This window comes from Alosa alosa, chromosome 18 (assembly GCF_017589495.1).
Source record: "Alosa alosa isolate M-15738 ecotype Scorff River chromosome 18, AALO_Geno_1.1, whole genome shotgun sequence".
Taxonomy (NCBI): domain Eukaryota; kingdom Metazoa; phylum Chordata; class Actinopteri; order Clupeiformes; family Clupeidae; genus Alosa; species Alosa alosa.
Window position 1 is genome coordinate 8,259,930 of NC_063206.1, and position 22,076 is coordinate 8,282,005.

Below are 22,076 nucleotides of genomic sequence, written 5' to 3' on the forward strand. Positions count from 1 at the left end.
CATGATCGATCAGTGTCACCACCCAATGATATAATGCTTTACCCTTCCCCTTTTCTCCATTTAATGCTATAAAAAAGTGTGACAGGCACACAGCTTTAATAAAAAAAATAATAATAAAAAAAAATATATATATATATAATCGATATCCTTTGTAGGCTCCACACAATGTCTAGCCAGCCAAACACTAAGTGGTGTCTGTGTATGTGTGTGTGTGTGTGTGTGTGTGTGCGTGTGTGTGTGTGTGTGTGTGTGTGTGTGTGTGTGTGTGTGCGTGCTGGCGTGTGTGTATGTCCACAAAGTCAAACACACTCTCTCAAAGCAAAGAGTGCCTAGCCTGGGGGGAGGTGATTACATGCTTTTAAAGACATGCTCTTTATTTCCAGCTCCCAGCTGCATTAATACAATTGATTATTCAAAACTGGCCATGGCCATTTCCATCATCTCCCTCTGATGGGGTGAGAGGAGAAATCATTAATTCAACATCAACAACAAAAAAAGTCAGGGGGTGATGGCAATGTTACGGTAGGTCTACTGCTGAGACTATGCTTATTAACTATTGAATAATCCCAACAATAATCCGGCAATGCACTGGGCAAACATACATAATCTGTAGTAGCCATGTACCCACTGCAGGTCTAGGGTCACGCTCTTGTTATTTATTATTGTGTGTCTGCCAGGATGCATTTAAAAAAGTCCTGGTCCTCTGCATCTTGAGCCCAGTTGGACTTGGGAGAAGAGCTCTGAGGAGATGGCCATACTAATAGCTTTTCCTGGAAGCATGCTCCAGTGAACATCTAGACAAAAAAAAAACTGTTCATGCGGCACCTGTGGGGGATATTTTGGAGTGGAAGGTGAAGCAAAGTTCATTGGTGTTTCCAGTGGATTTGTGCAAGGCATTTTTTCAGGGCATTGCAGTCCTGCATCACCTGGCTCTGTAAATAGTTGCTGGGTTGAGGAACTGATAAATGTTTTAGAGGCAAGTCCATGAGCTGGACATGGACAGCTCATTCTAGGACACTCAGCATGGGCCCACTATGGTGTAATGTCATCTAGGAAAGCATTACAATGTAAATGAATTACATCAACAGGTGAATCCTGATCAAAAAAGAAAAAAAAAAATCCATTAGCGATTGTAATATTTTTCAGAGGCAGAGATGCAGAACCAAGATTTGATAAGGATGAGTACTTTGTAATTTAATAATCTTATAATCACCTAAGTCCCCCAGTGGCTACAAAGTATCGGTCTTGTCAAAGATCTGTGGATGACTTTTGTTTAATTGATTTCGACTTTAAAAATCCCTACTTATACTTTGACTAGGATGGATCACAATGTTGCCTTATGCACTGAAGTTAAGGTGACAGACAGTCAGTCTCAGTGAAACGATCATCATGCACTCCCTCCCCAGCACAAACTAGTGCACAAATAAGAGCCCAGTTCCTAAAAAAAAGTGCTTGCTTTCCCTAAAATAGACTTTTGCACCTGATGAATAATTCATGAGGAATGCAGCAATGCAGAAGTCTGTGTGCACCATCAGCACAAATCCTATTGAGACAAATACCTAATCCCCTCACCCTCACCCCAGACACCCCCACTTAGATGACATCAGTTAGCAGAGCTCAACATCAAATACAAAACATTCAGATGCTCTCAACTAATAACATGAATTGCCAAAGAGGCAGTATTAGTTAAATGTCTAAAACCTCTGTTCAAAACAAGATGACAAGACAATGTTTTTGTTCTCATAAAAAGCTGCCACAGTTTAATTCAGTAACCTGTGTTCAATACTATAACAACAAGCAAGAGCACACTTTTACAGTACAATATAAACATGACAATATTAACAAGAATGGCTTAAAATCAAAACTAGTAAAACAAGCCTGTCTCCATTTTGTACCCTCTACACATCACAAATACTCGAGTACTGAAAGAAAAGAAAGCAGGACATTGACAGAAGTATTTTCTTTTTTCTTTTTTTGTTCCGTTTCTCTCAAATCAGTTCAGGAATGCACATGTTTGTTTGCTAGACATTCGTGAGAAGTCTCAAGTCCGTAAGAATCCCAATTGGCTGTGGGCTAATCCAGTCAGGAGATTAATGTGTAACTGTGTGTGCTGTACAACTAAAGCACACCCAGGCCAGCTACCACAGAGGACAGCCTACGGGGGAGAGGGGGAGATCAGAGAGGGACAGAAGAGCAGAATGCCGTTCAATCCAGATGGTCTGCTGAAGTCTACCATGAATGTTGCAGTACATCATCATCATCATCACAGCTCCAAAGGTCAGAGTGTCAGTAGTTTGAGACACTTTTTTTTTTTCAGATGAAGACACGCCCCCTCACATACGTCCAAACCGATTCACCATACACACTCACACACACACACACACACACACACACACACACAATTGAACCACAACACAACCCACATTACCACGGCATGCGTATTAATTGCGCCTGGAAATGAGAGCATTACAACGTTATGACAATGTTAGAAACTGGCAGCAACCCTGCTGATGAGATGTCACACTGAAAAGATTAAAGATTTTGAACATTCAAGGTAACATAGCTCCAGCGCATGCAAACCCACACACCAGCATGCACAAGGAAACATACATACACACTTGTGTGCACTCATACAGTGTAGTAGAACAAAATATGGAGACCTGACACTTCAAAAGTGAGAGACAAAGAGGGAGTGCAGAGGATGATTAAAAGAGCCTAGCATGCTGTTCCCCTGATTCATCTCCATCCTCTCTCATTGCATTATACTGCATAGATTGGTGAGAACTTCAAGTTAGGATTGGTGCAAAATCAAACACAGTACCACAGGGAACTAGCGACTGAGGATGTGTGTGTGTGTGTGTGTGTGTGTGTGTGTGTGTGTGTGTGTGCTCATTTTAATAGGGAGCAAACTTCTGGCGGTCGGATTTTTTGAAGCCGGCGGTGGGGATCTTTGTGGTGTAAGGATTGAGGCCTGGAGGCAGACCAGAGGAGGCTGCAGCGTGCACGGCCAGCAGGGGCATGGTTTTCATGCCAAGCAGGCTGGAGACAGGGACGGCGTAGTGGGCACTGGGGATGGTGGAGAGAGTGGAGGGGGAGTGCACGTTAAGGGCGTGGGAGGCCGCCCCGGCTGAGGCAGCCAGGACAGCCATGGAGGTGGGGGTGGGAGAGGCGGACTGGGAGAAGCCCATGTTCAGGTCAACGGGAGTGGTGGAGGAGGAAGCGGCCTGGATGCTGAGTTTAGCCATCTCTAAGCTGCAAACAGACACAGATGAGGGAGGGGAGGGGAGGGGGGAGATCAGGAGAGAGGGAGGGGAGGGAGGGAGGGAGGTGAGGAGAGGGGGAGAGAAGAGGAGGGTTAACAGAACAGGTTATGGAGAAAAAGAAGATGAATTCCAAAGGGAGAGAGGAGGAAAAAAGGGGGGAATAGATTGGGAGAAAGGGGTGAGAAAAATGAAAAAAAGAAGAATCAACACGGGAATGTTATGTGTTACAAGGAAAACTCATAAAAAAAGGGTTTCACATGCCATGATGAGTATTAATAGGCTGAGGAGCACAGAAATGGGTGAGAATCTTTGAGCAGATCTCTAGTCTATATCTATGATAGAGGACCCAGTGTCTCACCCCAAAAATGATTTATGCATTACATTTACCACTCATATGCGTGTAATAACCAAGCAAAATCAGTATGGGTCTAACAATTCATTTCCAGCAACCTTACACAGACTGTTTGTTCTAAGTAGCTGAAGCAAGTCTTGCAGAGCATGACTGTCTTCCCCAAGCTAGATTTGGATCGTGCAAAGCCCCTACCTGGCGTTGATGAGGTACTGTGCCACACTGATGTTGGCGGGCGAGCCTGTGATGGTGACATGGCGCACAGCTGAGCCATCTGTGGCCCCCGCGATCTTGATCTGAGCACCCGACATCTGGCGAATTTCGTTGATTTTGCTTCCTTGTCTGCCGATTATGCAGCCAATGAACTGATGGAATAGACAGCAAAGCGAAAAGAAGAGAGCAAATGTGATGAGAGATGAAGAGGCTGACACATTTTTTGGAAGATTGATCACAATTCAACTCAAAAAGACAAGATTTAAACGAATAAGTGATGATGGTGACCCACTTCAATGATTTACAAAATAATGAAACTGGACACACAAGGCAATAATGATTCATATTTGACAGATATTTTCAAGCATGAACATATGCAGATAGTAGCTTACATCATTCGGAATGGTCAGCTCATGAGAACTCGTAGGCATGGCAGCTTCCATACCTATGTAAGGAGAGACATGCAAACAGTAATACATGGCAAAGCACACAGTCAATAAACACAACACAATCATGTATGGGATGATTCCTTCTGTCATACATGTCAATACATGGAACTAATGTAATAGCTGCAATACATACATAAATCTGCATGTAATAGCTATAGCCAATATATACACAAGGTTAAGCTACATTACACCAGAATAACAGAATTACAGCTTCAGTAAAACTGGCCTTCTTAAAAACCTCTGTAGAAACATACATATCTATATTTTCCCAGAACATTTTTTCCCAGAAAAAGAAAAAAACAGGACATTATGCATTTCTGTGAGAGTTGTTGAAGAGGTAGAGGATATGGGGTGGAATAAGTTAGGGTTGCTTTGGAGGACATGACATAAAAGGGAACTTTAAAAACAGTTTTCATGCTGATGCCTTTGTTGCCTGCTGTGCATAAATCTAGAATGTGTTAATATAGGGCATGCATAGTAATGACTAAGTGGTAAAACGGTGGCAGTAAAGTTTTCTCTTTAGACTTGTTTTACTAATAATGCAAAAGAATATCGCTATTCACTATGAAATGCAAATATCAACCACTCCAAATATCAACCAAATGGACTGTATAAATTCTGTGTCCATGATGTTGTCACAAAGTACATCTTTTTGACAATCCTGATTAGCCTACATGATGCCCTCTGGCTAAAGCCCTGAGCTCCAGAGCTCAAATAAATGATTGATTTGTTTGACGTGGACAGACAGACAGAGTGAAGACAAGGAGACAGAGGGAGAGAGAGAGGGAGACAGAGGAGACAAAGGGCAAGACAGAGAGGGAGATATGGACTTCCCCAGGGAGCTTTGGGTACGTACCAGGGAAGGTAGGGTTGTTCTGCCCAAGGGAGGTAAGGGGAATATGCTGCATAGCCAACTGGTGAAGCTTGGTCAACTGCAGGGGCAGGAAGGGATGTTAGAAACTAACCAATCAAATGGAATTATCCCAGTGGACACTGAAAGCTACAGAACAGAATCTTTTGGTTGCACAGTGTTAGTCCCATTTTGGCCTCCTCCTCCCCAACAGAGTCTGCCATAGAAACAGTATCCACATCTGATTCTGTTAAAACAAGGACGGGCTCTAAACATGACATGAAGAGGGTGGGTGTTAGTACAGAGTGTCGAGTGCTACGACTGTATGGTGTTAGTTCGGTGGGCATGTTTGGCTGGGAGGGAGATCTTCTCTGGGCCAATTCTGGCTGAACAGAAGAAGCTATAGAGTTACATGTGGTCAGTAAGGTCAGGGCTGGGGGCATTGGCAGTAGCATTGTGGGTGGAACTCCATGCAGGATGCCATGGGGAAGTGGTGGTGGTAATGGTGGTGGCTGTTTGGGAGAGGAATTGGCTGGGGCTTGGGGTTGGTGACACTTTGGAGTGGGATGTCAGAGAGCACTAGGAGTGCCATGAGGACTGCACTCACATCTTGATGTGGAATGGCATACTGCCCTGGCATTGCGAAGGCCTGCGGAGGAACAAAAAGACATAATGTTGATCACAATGATACAATGGGACAGTGGGTTTATTTAACAGAATTTCATTTTTTAGTGACTAGAATGTTGGGACACAGAAGGCTTATCCAGACATTATCCAGAAGACACACAGATGTGAAAATGATTCTAAGCTGGTTTGTGCTGACCACTTTTACCACTACCACCAGGTGTCACTCACAACAAATGGGCTATTTGCCTACCCTGACGTATCCCTAAAGAGGACCTGTCACTCTGAAACTGTGATATGCATATGAGAGCATACAGAGAAATTAACATGTAAATCATTACACATGGCTATAGGAAACAGCTCTTCTCCTAGTGGGCCTTTTTCCCCTTTGCACCACATTAACCTCTGAGTCCTAGCAGTTAGTCTAAAGGTTACAACTGCCCTCTCTCTTCCCCAGAAAATACACAAAAAAGTCCCCTGGACATAAACATGGACGTGAGTTATTCTCCCAACAGAGAAATAGCTGTATTATGTCACGTCAAAGAGGAGAGGTTGCATAAGCTTCCATTTGCCTTTTTCTGCAGGGACAAAGAAAACTATAATCAGCAGCATTCTGCATCTATGCTTCATCACACCACTAACCTTTCCAAACCCAGCTAGACATTTATCATTCCCGTCACAGGAAAACATACTTGTTCCTGAACATAATTAGCCTATTTGCTGTGGCTTTTCCAATACGTGACTCAACCATCTGTCTAGTGAGTTCATACATGCCATTGTAAATAACACAACCAAACTGACCTCATGACTATAATTATCACAGCACAACACTGGCCAGTGAAAACTGGCGGCTTTAAGACTGATGGTTTGAGGATGACCTAATCGACAAAACCTAGCACTAATCCTAACTAGCACCTTACCCTAAACCCAAATCCTATTTACATTTGTCAGTGTCAAGAGAGACTCAAGTGTTTTTGTGTACAAAAATGGCTGTCGAAAAGGAACCAGGACCTGGTCTGCTAGTTCAGAAAACACATTCTTATTCAAATGAGATGCACAATGCTAAATAAATATTGAAATGTGCCTGAATAAAGTATGAGGATACTCACTGCAGATGCATGTGGCTGCGCTATCACAGTGTGAGGCCCTGCAGGCGATGGCTTGGGCCGATACGGAATCGTCGCTCCTTTGGGTGGGGACTGGACAACAACAAGAGCCACGCGGCAAAAACAAACATTAACAATTCATGCATTCCCTCGGGTGGACAATTTGAATGAACTGCCCACGTAGTTAATAAGTAGCAGTCCCAGTGGGGCCGATCATCAACCCTGTGCTCAGACCCTTGGTGACGCCAACCTGGGCAGCTATTTGGCTATTTCAGGGTTCCACTTTGTTTAGCGTGGAGAATTGGCTCATGCAAGCCTGTCCGTGCCACTCAAGCTCCAGGGACACATCAAAGGCAGCGGGGGAGAGCACCAGGCGTGTTGGCTTTCATTTGAGGAGTGCCCGGCCTCCCTTACCTCCAGCATGACAGTGCAGATGTGGCGCACGCACTGAGTGATGGCATGGGGTGTCCCAGACACGGTCACGGCCCTCTCCGTGGAGTCTGGCAACAAGTCGCCGGCCACCTGGACCTGGGCACCAGTGGTCTGCAAGACAGCACAGACAGGAACGTGAAACCAGGACTCTGAGGAGCCAGTTGAGACCCCACTGTTGAGTGATCCTAGCCACCGCTCAGAATTTTTATAGCACCGTCTATTTATAGACCCCAAACAATGCCCATATGGCAGGCCTTCCACAACTGTTCATTTAAACATGCTGTGGCTTTAAACCACAATAAGACATGCAACTATTCAGGACATTCTGCTTGGCAATTCATACCGTGGTCCATTCAGCTATTTATATATTCATCTATTTCTGCCCTCCTGGGTCACAGTGTCCTAGGCAGGCATTCCAGGCTGGCATTAAGTCAACTATTTCGCTCATATCCTGAAATAAATAGGACCAATTTGAACCAAACAAAAAAAAATTAAGTTGCTGAAAGGTCCTTACTGTACATTGGTCTTCAATGCACATGGTCCAATGAATTTAAGTGAGACAAAGTGGGGTGTCTGTATCCAATTCTAGTCATTAAACATCCATTAAGACTGTGAGCAGATTATTTGGTAGGAATAGCTAGAGCAGTAGCTGCCCAGCTCAAGGACGAAGCAGTCCTTAAATAGGAGAACAAGAGGCCCAGGTTGTTTTTAACCCCTGCGGGATAACAGGGTCAAAAGAAGCGCTCTATTTTGGATTCAATTAATGACTCGATGCAAAACAACAGATCTATACTGTGCTTACCTCTCTGATCTCTTTAATCTTGGAGCCCCCTTTGCCTATGAGCGATCCACACTGGCTGGCTGGGAAGACCAGGCGCAGCGTCACAGGGGGTTTGCTGGTCACCGTGCTGTTTATCATGCAGGCGTTTATGTCCTAAAATAACAGTAATGAGACAATGAAACATGAGCGTGCCAAAAACACTCCCCAGAACAAGTGGGGAGCTCTTCCCCTCCGAGCCATTCAGTTCAAAGGAGTACATGCAAAACCCTACTAACATACCTGCACATTATATGCACATGATATGACACCGTTACAGACGGACAATGGGACAAAAAGTGGGAAAAATTGATAAAGAATATGACCTACCTCTTCAAACTTCTCGGCGATCATGGCGAAAGCTTTGAAGATGACCTCTGAAGCTCCAGTGATGGTGACAATCCTCTCGGGGCTGGAGCCGTCAGATATATTAATCCGAGCTCCACTCTGACAACAGAGGCACAAATTTATACAGCCGTAGAGCATTCGCAGACTGCCAGCCTAATTGCTGAGGTTCAACCCTTTCTTCTTTATTATTTCATGAGCTTAGCCTAAAGCTATCGCATATACATGAGAAAGAGTTACCTCTGTGTTATGTGAATTACAAAGGCCTTTTTTCTGTCACAACACATAACTAAAAGAATTTGAAATGTACCTCTTCTCTCATCTTTTTCACGGTTTCTCCTTTCTGAAAGAGCAAACATGGGGAAAGCAATATAAGATACAAGAAAACAAAACATAACTCTAATAAATAGAGTTAATAAATAACAATTATTTATATCTAATGGATGTGAACATATGCCTCAAACAGGGTCTTGTACATACCTTTCCAATGATGCTACCAACCTCCTGAAAATGAAAAGGAAATGATGACTACTTAGAGACTCTGACTGAGGGACTTATGAACACACCTCTGGCGCCAATCACTCTGAACTCACTCCATTGAGCCTCTTACATGAGTTCTTTTCCTGAAAGATTGGAATTGCCCTCTTTGACAGCTAATACATAGGAACCATGGGGCCCCAAGGCACATAACGTGCTCCCCTCCACTGTGATTTATGCTAATATTTTAAGGATGATTACATGAAACTAATTTAGCTCGAGTGACACATAACAAACATCCTCAAGAGCTGCTAATAGGGTGCCATGATCACGCTGAGGAGAGGTGTCTCACACGTTGGACCTCTCTGAATATTAACTAGTCCTACAAATGACAGGCACTGTCACAAGCCTAAAACTAACAATGAGCACACACACACTTGTTCTAATGGCATGTGGTATGCTGCGTGGTATGTAAGCTGATAGCGTAGCGCCACTTTAACAATATACCCGGCACCATGCAGGTCAAAAGCTGATATCTTGTAAACGTGGCTGAGCAGCTCCATTAGCACTTGATACGGTTGATCCAGGTTGCAAGTTATGGCATGAATCTGATGTGTCATAACATGACTGAATCTAAAGTAATGTCATGATCAGACAATTATTCTATAATAACAGACCACATGGGAAACGTCACATGATTGTCTGGTCACAGCTCTTCTTTTTCCGAGGGCACATCTCCTCTCAGCAGGAGAACCAGGGCTGGCTATACTTCTCATGCTGGAGTTTAAGAGGGCAAAAGCAAGTTCCGTGGTCTCACCTTGCCGTGCATCAGCAGACGTATCGTTAGGGTCACGTTCAATCCGCCATCCAAGGCTCCACCCTCAGGATCGTTAATATTCATGTTCAACGACAACGAAGTTGCTCCTCTCACAGCCTCACAAAGATACACACTACTCACTCACAAACATTACACACAAAGACACACACACACACACACACACACAGAGAACAACAGACAGACAGACAGGGAGAGAGAGAAAGAGAGAGAGGAATAAAATACATGACAGAACAATCCAGAAGCACAGCGTCATGCACAAACACAAACTACATTGTTACCGCATCATTCTGTCTCACTTGATGTCATTTTCTAAGCCTGTTTAACATGGAAGGGAAGAATAATCCACATACATACAGTTGCCATAAGTTGCTGGTCATGATACTGACTTCTTAGTTGGAAATGGGAGTGAGCAAGGGTCTGCCCCTGATTCAATCCACACACGAGATCCTTCCATTGGTTCCAGATAAATAGAACTAGTGTGACAACATGTGCTTACACATGACACAAAGGGGGCTGTTTGTCTCCTGCTGGGTCTTGGGATCAAGTGATGCCAGTGTGACCATATCTAATAAGATGCTGCTAATATGGCACCAAAAGAGCACAATGTCGCACTGTTCTCATTTCACAAGCGTTCTCTTTGCTGTCTGCACTGGTGATAATTCACATGTCTGAGCTTCACCAACGCTTAGCTGAAGCTGAACACAGGGGTGTTCAGTGTGCATGTTCTGTAGCCACTATGGGCCGTCCATCAATCAGTGTGTTCATTTTTAAAACATTTCTCTCAAAAACGGAAAACATCCTTTTTGCCTTTAGATTGCTCATATGATACTCACATAGATCCCAAGACGTGCTGTATGCTCTATCTCCATGGCATATCTGGAATAGAGACTCATCTCAGTTATAATCCTCTCAACATATGATGAATTAAAAAATGTCAAAAACATATAGGCTATCAGAATTTATCTTGAAAATCAATCAATCAGCACTGCAGCCCACAACAGGCCAAAGGCTTATGGCCAAGCGCGAACACTAATATAATCCATTAGTAATACATCATACCTATGCTTCCTTCCATGGCTACCCTCAATGTATGCCAAATGCATTAATCTTTGGTCAACATAAATAAAAGCTAGGCATATCGGGAGGAACCCGTTTCATTGTGTGGCCTTCCTCTCTCTCTGTGTAGTTCTATCAGGTAAATGCATCAAACCCAACGCAACCCGAGGGCCTAATCCTATAGGCCAGGATTTGTTTGGCTAATGCTAAAACCCTTTTGACCCACTTCTGTCTCCTCCAGCATGTCAGCACCCACTCGCCACTTTGAAAACACAGCACCCATATAATATAACACTAATGAATACAGATAGAATGCTGATAACAAACATACATAATTTTTCCCCTTGTCATTTTTGTATATTTGCCTCAGGATTAAAACAGTCATCGACATTAAACAAGGTACAAAATCTTGCAAAGGAATCAGAAAAATTCCAAGCACCACACAAATCCTAAATCCATGACTTGGAGCAATTCTCAAGCTGTCTTGTTGAAAGGCGAGTTGTTGAGCACTAACAATGATTTCTACATAAAGAGATGAAATAAATTGAACGCTAATATGAGACCAAAAAGTAATACTTCAAAAGCGTCTTTGTTTGTCCATCATGTGTCATATTCCACTTCAGTAGGCAAGATCAGATACAGTAGCAACTCAAGTCATGTTTTTTTAAGCAATCAAGTAACAGACAGCAAACACTTCTCAACCTTCTATTTGTACATATATATGAATTCAGCCTTTTTAAGGATTTTTTTGACGGGACAAGAACTCTCTAGCGGAACACAGAGTGGGCCGAAAGCCTCATTAAGGCTGTTGGAGGCCTGTAAAGTATATCTGTCAAAAGGATTTAGTTTATCATGGAGAGTTCAGCATAACTGACCTGCTGGGCCGTTTCAGAAGACTTCGGTAGGTTGCTTTTTTCCTCTCGTCCTTCTCGTCCCCCTCAGAGAGAGAGTATGTCCAGTGTCTGTCGGAGTGCTCCAGAGAGAGAGAGAGAGAGAGGGAAGAGTTCCCCCCCCCCTTTTGTTGTCAGTTGTATTCAGAGAATGGACAGATGGCCTTATGCCCGCAGTCGTGCTAGAGGGAGACTGGCTTTGCTGTTTTTTTCATCCCCTGGCTTAGCCTCTGATAAGCCCTGCACTAGGGGAAGTGAACTTACAGTCCTTCGTTGTGTTTAACACTTACAGTTTGCTCCACTGTACAAAAAGTTGGCTGGCTCCTATCGAAAGTCTTGGAGTATGGAAACGAGATCTCAAACTGGGCAAAGTCTGATCATACTGTGACGTATAACGCCACAATATAATTTACTGTAATCATCTGAATTATGCTTTGGAGGCTCACCATGGAGAGGTGCTTAGAAGTAACAGTTCAGTTATTTTTTAAATGATCAGTGGCATAATATAAGATGTGTGTTGTGCAAATCATCAACACCATTCCAGCAATAATCTGAAATGATAGATTGAGATAAAATGGAATTCCACAAAAGTTATGCGGATCCTAGCTTTCGGATCTTGGGGAATCATGGTGACGAAGAGACACAACGTTTCTGTGGACAGTTTCCCCCTCCCCCACGCCAAACCAAATACCCCTACTAATGAGGCCACAGCCCTGCGAATACAATGTGGTCCTTTTTAACAGAGCGAGATGCATTCAGCACAGCAGTGAAATTATGAACTAAATGAGTCAGTCAGGCAGAAGTGGCATATTTAATTACTGCCTGCTGCTTGGGATGGGAACACACAAAGGGTTCTCTGGACCTCATATCACTCTATCTCCACCGTGCGTAACTGGTCATCTCTATGAAACCATGTCTTTCAGATGTGTGTGTGTGTGTGTGAGAGAGAGTATGCGTGGGCACTTGTCAGCAACAAAGTATCTGAGACACAAATTTAGCAGCTTTCTGCTCTCTGTTCTGTAGAGGCACTATAGCTTTTACCACAGCAGAGATGTGCATCACATCCCAGCTTCAATAATAGTGCCTGGCTGGATTAAGTACAACCTAGTGCATTGTTAATTTTCTTCTTCTTCACATATTCCATTACTTTTCTTACCCGATGACAGACATTTCAAGCCATCAAGAGGGACTTGCACAGATTTTTATTGATTCTTCATACTTTTCGGATTTGTTTTAAGTCTAAAAGAAGAAACTCCCTCTAGGACTGGTGTTAGTTGTGACCCGTCATCAGCCGGGTCAATCTTTGGCCATCTGCTAAGCCACAAGCAAAGATCTGCCAATATACTGCCCTGCTGTTTAAAGTTGAATGAAGTTGACAGGTTGGCCATTAGGAGTACAATAGAAACATCCACTTACTGCTGGCTGTATGTAGCCTTATCTATTCCCGAAACACCTAAATGACCATCCACACTGCGTGTCCAACCCACTGATCTATAAAGTTCTTCATAGATCAGTGGTCCAACCCGAAAGATTTACCTTTTAGAGTGTGGAATCTATCGAAGTGCATAAAACGACTACTTTACTTAGGCTACTGGGCTTGTCCTTCATCTGTGATATCACAAGTAGGAACTAAAACGAATTGTCCTGTCACTGTGGAGATTGATTTTAAACACATTTCTGAAAAGGTTGTCAACAGCACTGTTTTGTCTTTGTGTTAGGGACTTTGAACTCCGAGAGTTTCTGGCGTTTCACCATGACTAACCTGTTGGCTAGGCTACACGTGACAGTTGTGAGGTTAAAGTTGCAATGGCTAACTTAATGCAGTCACTTTCAAAGATATGAAGGTAACGTTCACGTTAATGCCAGTATGGAGCTTGAACACATGTTTACACTCCAGAGTTACCAGGATATCTGGGGGTCTTACGGATATGACATTGATTTGCCAGAGATGATTGAAAAGGAATTCAGCCGAATGAAAGGTCTGTCATATGTAGTTTTACAGCCATGGGATGGATTTGGAATTGGATTAATTTATCAATAACGTTGATTTCTACAATCGTGTCGTATCATTTAACGTATTCATACCTGACTCTTCCTGTGTTGTTCTTGTTCTGACCTTTTTTAAACATTTTCCAAGTCCATGCGTTGGAACATAATTTTGTCTTGATATTTATCAACTTTGAAGTTCCGTAATGATTTGCAGTTTACGTTGCGTTCTCAAAGTTGCTCTCCTTTGAGGCAAGTGGGCGCCCTCTTTTGACTTTTAATTACATTGCAATAAAGGCAACGGTCTTTCTCAGAGAAACTGCTATGATATTCATTTGATACAGTATAGCTTTTGGAGGCGGGGTGACGAGTTCAAGATCAAACATTTTCATGTCCTTTCTCTCGAATAGGTATCACTTACCTTGATCATGCTGGAACAACGCTCTTTTCTGAATCACAGATAAAAGCCTTCTACCAAGATCTCACGGGAAATGTCTATGGTAAATAACCTTTAAATTAAATGGTCACCTATCAGAACTGAATTAATGATGAATTAATATCACAGTATGTCTGTGATGTGATATATTAATCTATCAAATGATATTATTTGATGTTATATGAAAACTGACCTACAAAGTCCTCAGAAACCCATGTGAATGTACAGGCTTGTTCTATTTCAGGCAATCCCCATAGCCACAATCTGAGCAGTCGACTGACACATGATACCGTGGAACATGTCAGATACAGGTAAAAGGCTCTCTCTCTAAAATGGCATAAATCAGAACACAAGCAAAGACTAATTCCATTTCCATTCCATTGGATAGGCTTATACTCTATATCCTTACATTTGGATCATATCTTAACGCTTGCTGTATACAGCTGCACATTCTGAATATATCCTTTCTTTTGTAGTTGTTTTGTCCTAATGTACTGAAAACCAAACCTGTTTATTTGTCTAGTAGGGTACTGGAAAACACACAGTAGGAGCTATGCAATAATTAAGACGATGCTGATGGCAAATTTTTGTAAATGAGTTCCTGTTGTATCTGAAGGTGTTGTTAATTCCTCCTGCAGGATACTGGAGCACTTTAACGCTAGTCCAGAGGAGTACACAGTCATCTTCACCTCAGGCAGCACTGCAGCACTCAAGCTTGTGGCTGACTGCTTTCCCTGGAGGTCTGCCTGTGGCGGAGAGCCAGCGAGCCACTTCTGCTACTTGACCGACAACCACACCTCAGTGGTGGGCATCCGAGGGGTGAGCAGCCAGCTCGGCGTGACCTCCCTCCCCGTCTCGCCACACGAGGTGGAGGGCCGAGCCAGACAGCCGCCGCAGGCGACGAACGTAAACGAGTCCCTGACCCCTCACCTCTTCTGTTACCCAGCTCAGAGCAACTTCTCAGGCAGGAAGTACCCTCTGAGCTATGCAAAGGGCATGCAGACGGGGCGCCTGTATCCGGCGTGTGATTGGCCAGGTCGATGGCTTGTCCTCCTGGATGCCGCCGGCCTGGTGGGCTGCTCAGGCCTGGATCTGCGGGAATGCCCCGCCGATTTTATCCCCATCTCTTTCTACAAGATGTTCGGCTTTCCAACAGGATTAGGCGCGCTACTAGTGCGGAACGAGGCAGCGCCGCTCTTGCGGAAGGGCTACTTCGGCGGGGGCACGGCAGCAGCTTACCTCGCAGGAGAGGATTATTTTGTGCCCAAGTCAAGTGTGTCCAGCAGGTACAGGCCAAACAGCCATCTAATTAAAAGTGTTCTGCCGCTTTCTTCCCACTCCGCTAGCTCATTAAGATTCTTCCCACACAGTCAGCGCTTAGAATATCCAACTCATTCTGAATGTCATCTTTGATTCTTATGTAGCTTTTGTTTTCAGTATAGTTGTCCTTAAATTATATAAATTGAGTTATTTTTTTGCTGAAGTGTTGTATCATGATTTTTAGGTTTGAGGATGGCACCATCTCTTTTCTGGACATCATTTCTGTCCATCATGGCTTTGAGGCTCTTCAGAGGTTAACAGGTATTAAACAGACAACACTGAACTTTCACAACCCTAACCCTCAGTTCGAGGGCTTTCTTTTATTTCTGCACACCCCACGAAACGCTATTAATATTTCCCCCATTATTTGATGAGTAATGCAGCGCCCTGCCACCTGTGGAGGTGGTGGTGAATGTGTCATAACGGCAGACTCTCCTCCAGCCTAGCTCATTAAAAAACACGCCGCTTCTAAAAGCCTCGGGAGTGCCATGTGATAATGCAAGTGTGTGCAGCGTTCAGCATGTGTGTGCTTGTGCTGTCAGCTTGCGCGCTTCCCTGGGAATGACAGCTTTATTTGGTCTGCAGGAGGCATGGTCGAGATCCAGCAGCATACATTCGGTCTGGCGCGCTACACCTACGTAATGCTCTCCAGCCTGCTGCATAGCAACGGCAGGCCGGTGGCCCACATCTACTGTGCTAATGAGTTCCAGGACCCGGCCTCCCAGGGAGCCATTCTCAACTTCAACGTGCTGGACTGCCACGGCAGAGTGGTCGGCTACTCTCAGGTGTGCTCTCTCCAACATGATGGCCAAGTGCTGTAAAATAAAGTAACCTAATATGCAGGTTTTTTACCCTTTGAAGTTGTGTTTATGTTGGCATTTTGATTGTAGTAGTTGTGTGAAGGAGAGATGAAACACCCCATCATTCCCTCTAGCCACCCAGATGACGCTGTGCTGGTGTTGTTGTTTTTTTGCTCTGGGTGGGGAATCCTGTGAAACCGGAAGAATGGCGTTTACAGCACATTGTCGCAAAACATATTGTCAGAATTTATAGTTGCCAAGAAGCTAGCTTGCTTTAATCAGTGCTGTGCTGTGTCAAAGGTGTTTGCAAAGCAGATCTGTTTCTAGCAGGTTAGCGGACTAGTTTTAGGTTAAAGAAATCTAAAATGCCCCCAAATCCCCCCATAACAGCATGTGACATTACGGAGCTCTCTTTCTCTCTTGTGCCTAGGTGGACAAACTTGCCAGTCTCTTTAATATCCATGTACGCACAGGCTGTTTCTGTAACACAGGGGCCTGCCAGTCGTTTTTGGGCATCAGTGATCAGGAGGTGAAAGAGAACTTGGAGGTATGTCACTATGTTCAGAGTGTTCACAGCAAACATGATAAGATTGGCTCCAGAAATGACACCACTGTTTTTTTTTTTCCATATTGGTTTCATCTGCCAAGGCTGGCCACATATGTGGAGACAATATTGACCTTGTGGACGGCCGACCGACTGGATCAGTGCGCGTCTCTTTTGGATACATGTCCACGTTTGAAGACTGCCAGAAATTCCTGAGTTTCATTGTGAACTGCTTCACAGATAAGCCGTTAAGAGTGGACAAGGAAAGGCTGGCTAGGCTAAAATTAGCTGTCCCTGTTGAGAACACTGTGGGCCACTTCAATTCCTCACCATCTAATGGACAGCTTGGTCACAAGGCAGACCAGGGGGAGACAGCTCCCTCTTTAATCTCAAGCACAAATGGAGGAGAGATTATGATCCCAACGCCCAAGAGACGTGAAGAGAAAAATAGCTTCCAGACATTGACCAACATATTTATTTACCCCATCAAGTCCTGTGCAGCATTTGAGGTATGTTACCTTGTGCAACTGTACTAAATTGCCGTTTTAAGTATAACGGAAAAAATAAAAGAAGTATGAATACTGTATAATAAGACATTACACTTGAATAATGTGCAGTGCAGTTCAGTGAGTATGTCCTCTTACATGGGTTAACCTACAATCTTGCCTACTGTTATGATCATTTGGATCATTAGGCTCTTAAGGGTAATGATAAAGATGTCATGCCTCAATGCCATTTGAGAAAAGATACAACGGATAGATGTGTACTTGTGCAGAAGGCTTACGAGGTATGATTGGTAAAGTGTGTTGTTGCTGCTGCTGCTGTTGCTGCCTTGTCAAGGTGAAGGAGTGGGGTGTGGGGCCTGTGGGCCTGCTGTATGACCGCACGTGGATGGTGGTGAACGAGCACGGCGTGTGCCTAAGCCAGAAGAGGGAGCCCACGCTGTGTCAGGTCCAGCCCCAAGTCTCCCTGGCCTCCAATGCACTCCACATCAAGGCCCCAGGTGCAGCAGCAAAGCACCACACTGTTGTGCCTGGGATGAATAATAGCTGTTTCCACTGCTGAGACACAATACAAATAACTACATTTCTCCTGCCTTTATAGAAACATGCATTATGTTTACACAGTTGTTCAAACATGACAACTATTTGTTGCTTTGAATGTGGTGAAATCTCTGTCATAGGGATGAGCAGCATCACTGTGCCACTTGGGGACTTGAAGGAGCGGAAGCACAGTCAGAAGGCTTGTCAAAGTAAAGTGTGTGGTGACCGGTATGATGACTCCACATGCATTCATGATTTTTTCTTCCTCAGCGAGACTAAATCAGTATGTACAGTGTAAGGCAAACCTGTCAAACCTGTTTTTTTGCGCTCCTTCTCCAGGGTGCAGACAGTAGATTGTGGAGATGAAGCTGCATCCTGGTTCTCTGAGTTCCTTGGAAAGCCTTGTCGCCTGATCAAACAAAACTCTGAGTTTATTCGCAAGATGAAAACTTCCTCAGAAAATGGTATATGTACTTGTCAGTTTTGTCAAATACTGGGAGAGAGAAATTTTAATATAGAATGTTGGACAATAGACAACAAACAGTATATCCAGTTTTCACTAATACAGAACTCCATTTATTTTGTGAAGTTGGCTTTAGTTTAAACAAGATATACAGTACCTTATGCTTTAAAATAATCAGTTAGGTTATCAATAGATAATTTGGAACAATGACTCCATGATTTCCATGTCCTGTAGTGGGGGATGGTCCTGCTGCCCTATCCTTAGTGAATGAGGCCCAGTACCTACTCATCAACAGAGACAGCGTGGCCATGCTGCAGGAGCAAATCAGTGGCAGGTATTTCAATATGCCATTCATGCATAGACACAGTTGTGCATGTAGAACACTATAATTACAACTTCTGTCTCCCCCCTGATGGTTGGCCAATCATCGGGGAAAAGACTGGACCATCCCAGCACCCCCCAGGCAATCAGCATGCAGCAACTCATCGCTCGCTTCCGTGCCAATTTGGTTGTGTCGGCAACCAATCCGTTCGAGGAAGATAACTGGTCCAGTTTAATGATTGGAAACACCACATTTCAGGTGAGATTGTTTATCACTAAATCACACCCTACATCTGTCGTTGCAGATGCGGGAAGTGAGTGTTGAGGGGGCCTAGTTTACTTCTTGCTCTGATGGGTAGTGTTCTCCTAGGTGGCAGGCAGATGTGGTCGGTGCCAGATGATCGGCATTGATCAGGAAACCAGCGCCAGAAGCCAGGAACCTCTGAAGTCCCTCTCTGACTTTCGCCAGGGGAAGGTAGGTGCACTGATGGTCAGGAATGACGTATGAAACTTTACTTGATTTCACAAGAAGTTTCTGCTGATGTATCAGACCGACTTTTTTACACCTTAGGCCAGGCAGACACTGTACTATTTTGTTTAAGTCGAAAACAACAAACGACTCGCACTCAAAGACGGTCAACTTAATTTTTTGACATGGCAGAAATCTAATAGGATCAGACTTAAGATGGAACATTAATTGTGATGTTACATGAGCCTGCTCAAACTGCTCGACTAATCGGATTGTAAGTCGGCCCAATTCTAAAGTTAGTTATGTTCGATTGAATCTGGGCTAAAATCGGGCCAGAATGGCAGTGTCTGCCCGGCTGTAGAGCTGTGACTCCTGTGAGTTTCAGAAGACGTCTCTGTCCCTGAGTGTCTCTGCTTTTTCCATTTGGCTTGATATTGTTTTGTTCCATTATTCCCTTTCAGTTTGAAAAAAATCGTGTTATCAGAATATCTTATATCTATTAATTTGCCTGAAAGCTATATGGTTTGAGAACTAATGGCATGAATTACCTGCAGCCATGAGAAATATTGCACTCTTTTTACTTGGCACAGTTTTCTTTGAGCCCACAGTAATATTCTTACTAATACTTTTGTTCCCAGGTCACCTTTGGTATTTATTTACTCCATCAGTCAAGGGCAAGCGCCAATGCAATCACCACACTCTCCGTTGGGTCACCCATCACATCTACAAATGAGACAATCATGGAACTTCTTAAATCTTAATAGGATCTAATTTGGGCATGGTATGCGCTTGGTAGGTGTAGAGTTTAGCTGAACAAACTCTGTAGAGATGATGCTCATGCATTATGGTTACTTTTGAAGACTATGGAGCAGATGTACGAAGCCAGCGCCTCCTGTGTCAGTCCTCAGAAACTGCACGCTGTGCCTTGCTATATATGTGGAATTTACTAAGCTTTCACTGCATCCGGTAAACAACACTCAGTACTGCACGTCACCACCCTCTAATGTAATTTGTGCTGCCCTCAACTGAACGTTAATCAATCACAAATACAGTTGAATTGAGTCAACCAATGACTCAAAAGTGAAGTGAGGTCTGTTTATATATGATGTCATGTTTTAAGGTGCACATGGCGAAGAAATAACATCTGAAACAGATGTTATAATGTTGGTACGTTCGGCCCCACCTTTTCTATTTCTGGCCTATCTTGCCAATCTTAAATGTGTGTCTGAATGTATTATGTTGTTTGAACTTGCCTTTTCAATTGTGATTGAAATGTTCAGCTGTGAGTGTATACGTCCACTGGTTTTAAAATGAGTCATTGACTGCTTAAGGGAGTACTGGAGTCCATGGGTAAAATTAGCAGTGTTAAACCAAAGATGCCACGAAAAGAGACAACCTATAGTCCCTTGTTATATAGACATCACTGAGTCAGTGGTTCTTAAACCGGTCTGGCTTTAGGACCCACAATTTCCCATGTTCATCAAGTCGCGACCCATATATTATTTTTTTTGCGTTCAACACAACAGATATGGTGAGCTACATGCTAAGACACGCAAAGTGCCTGTAGGCCTATTTGTTTGGAACATGCTGATGTTTGCGATTACATTTGTGAAGTCTTCAACTCCTGATGTCACCTTTCAAAGTAGGCTACTTGACAGGGGTGCTTGGTTTCCATGTGACATTTTGAAGGTTTCATGCTCTCATGTGCCTGCAATTCACTGCACACCACACACTGGGGTTTCTGTCCCATTTGCCCTCAATTTAAGTGAATCCATATCCTACTTTAAATATTCAGGGTCGTAGCTTGTGTTTACCGCTAAAATGATGTCACATAAACATTGTCTATGTCCATGGCAATGACTGACATACGAATAAAGTCTATCAAAATAAAGGTCCAATATTAGATCTGATGTAGCATTTTAAATGGGCGATTTCTTCTTTTTGAACACAAGCCCCACGACCCACCCAGAACAGTGGGGTCCCGACCCACCAGTTAAGAAACACTGTTCTCGATGACACTGCAGTAGATATCCTAATTTTGACACTGATTTGCGACTGTCTGTGATGAAATTTCTACTGGTTTGCTGTTAAAACATGCTTTCATGAAAGAGCCTGTTTTGATTTTGCTTGAGTTATAATTTCCTATAAACTGTCTTTTATTTCTTTTAGATTTTTATTATATATATATATATATATATATATACACTGTATTTATCTCCTTTTTCTCCATTTAAATTCTGCGGTGTTTTAGGGCAATTCCACACAAAACTGTCACGTCCATAACGGCAACTAAATACCATGGCATTGTGTTGCCGTTATGGATGTGACAGTTTTGCGTGGAATTGCCCTTTACTTGTTTTCTTTTAACTGAACTGATGAATTTATGAATGTCTGTGATATATGAATTTTATTAATGTACTGCCTTTGTAAAGTGCTTTGTAACACAAAAGAGCTCTATAAATAAAGATTATTATTTTATTATTATTATTATTATTATTATTATTATTATTATTATTATTAAGCCAAACCTGGCACTGTTGCTCCAGCCAAGGCTTTGTGCATGTTGTTACATGGACTGATCTCTGTTCACATTTCTGCCCTGGAAAAATAACTTCTGTGTCTGAGAGTACTTCAGCCAGGGTCTTCAACCTTTTTTCCCTCTGAGAGCTAACTTGACCAAATGAGCGTGGCGGAGAACTACTCATGTTTGTATTTGTAGTAGTAGCATTTATTCACGATTCATGATCTCCACCCAAAACAGAGATGCATTTTAAACATGGTTTGTAGCTCCTTCACCTTTCTCTACCAACACGCTCGCACTACGGATGACACACAGACACAGATATGAAAATAGTAATCTATAGTAAATACTAATTGTATATAATAGTAATCTATAGTAAATACAGTAATTGTATAATAGGTTATTGTCCATGGTCAAATCTGGTGTGTGCTTGTTTGTGTCACCTAGAAGCACAGTAAGGCATC

General features: G+C 43.2%; 2 protein-coding genes across 7 annotated transcripts in view; one reads left to right on the forward strand and one right to left on the reverse strand.

The window, feature by feature from the left end:
* The window catches only part of zgc:110045 (uncharacterized protein LOC664755 homolog), a 16,247-nt gene extending 2,228 nt beyond the window's left edge, over positions 1–14,019 (reverse strand). Inside the window, exons 1-15 of one of the 6 annotated variants that reach the window (XM_048268933.1) lie at positions 13,795–14,019; positions 11,695–11,792; positions 10,597–10,639; positions 9,743–9,875; positions 8,929–8,952; positions 8,759–8,791; positions 8,434–8,550; positions 8,089–8,220; positions 7,269–7,397; positions 6,858–6,947; positions 5,732–5,773; positions 5,131–5,206; positions 4,218–4,270; positions 3,808–3,977; positions 1,732–3,252 (exon numbers count right to left, since the gene is read on the reverse strand). In XM_048268933.1, coding sequence (XP_048124890.1) covers positions 2,895–3,252; positions 3,808–3,977; positions 4,218–4,270; positions 5,131–5,206; positions 5,732–5,773; positions 6,858–6,947; positions 7,269–7,397; positions 8,089–8,220; positions 8,434–8,550; positions 8,759–8,791; positions 8,929–8,952; positions 9,743–9,826 — 1,308 coding nt within the window. In that variant the 5' untranslated portion in view covers positions 9,827–9,875; positions 10,597–10,639; positions 11,695–11,792; positions 13,795–14,019 and the 3' untranslated portion in view covers positions 1,732–2,894. Of the gene's footprint in view, positions 1–1,731; positions 3,253–3,807; positions 3,978–4,217; positions 4,271–5,130; positions 5,207–5,731; positions 5,774–6,857; positions 6,948–7,268; positions 7,398–8,088; positions 8,221–8,433; positions 8,551–8,758; positions 8,792–8,928; positions 8,953–9,742; positions 9,883–10,596; positions 10,640–11,694; positions 13,502–13,794 lie in introns of those variants that run through there. The other 5 variants (XM_048268936.1, XM_048268932.1, XM_048268934.1 and 2 more) reach the window with 5 other exon arrangements.
* mocos (molybdenum cofactor sulfurase) lies at positions 13,499–21,060 on the forward strand. Its single transcript, XM_048268931.1, has 15 exons — positions 13,499–13,688; positions 14,106–14,195; positions 14,376–14,442; positions 14,770–15,417; positions 15,636–15,712; positions 16,037–16,236; positions 16,682–16,798; positions 16,900–17,304; positions 17,636–17,798; positions 17,979–18,066; positions 18,178–18,302; positions 18,536–18,635; positions 18,740–18,881; positions 18,993–19,097; positions 19,730–21,060. Exons 1-15 carry the CDS (start codon positions 13,577–13,579, stop codon positions 19,850–19,852), a joined length of 2,562 nt encoding a protein of 853 aa, XP_048124888.1. The 5' UTR covers positions 13,499–13,576; the 3' UTR covers positions 19,853–21,060.
* Positions 21,061–22,076: the final 1,016 nt, after the last annotated feature.

Bases quoted from the DNA above. Each gene is read 5' to 3' on its own strand.
- mocos (XM_048268931.1), top strand. From the start codon at position 13,577: ATGGAGCTTGAACACATGTTTACACTCCAGAGTTACCAGGATATCTGG. The intron at 14,196-14,375 runs GTAAATAACCTT...GTTCTATTTCAG, and splicing joins TCTCACGGGAAATGTCTATG to GCAATCCCCATAGCCACAAT. The intron at 14,443-14,769 runs GTAAAAGGCTCT...TTCCTCCTGCAG, and splicing joins GTGGAACATGTCAGATACAG to GATACTGGAGCACTTTAACG.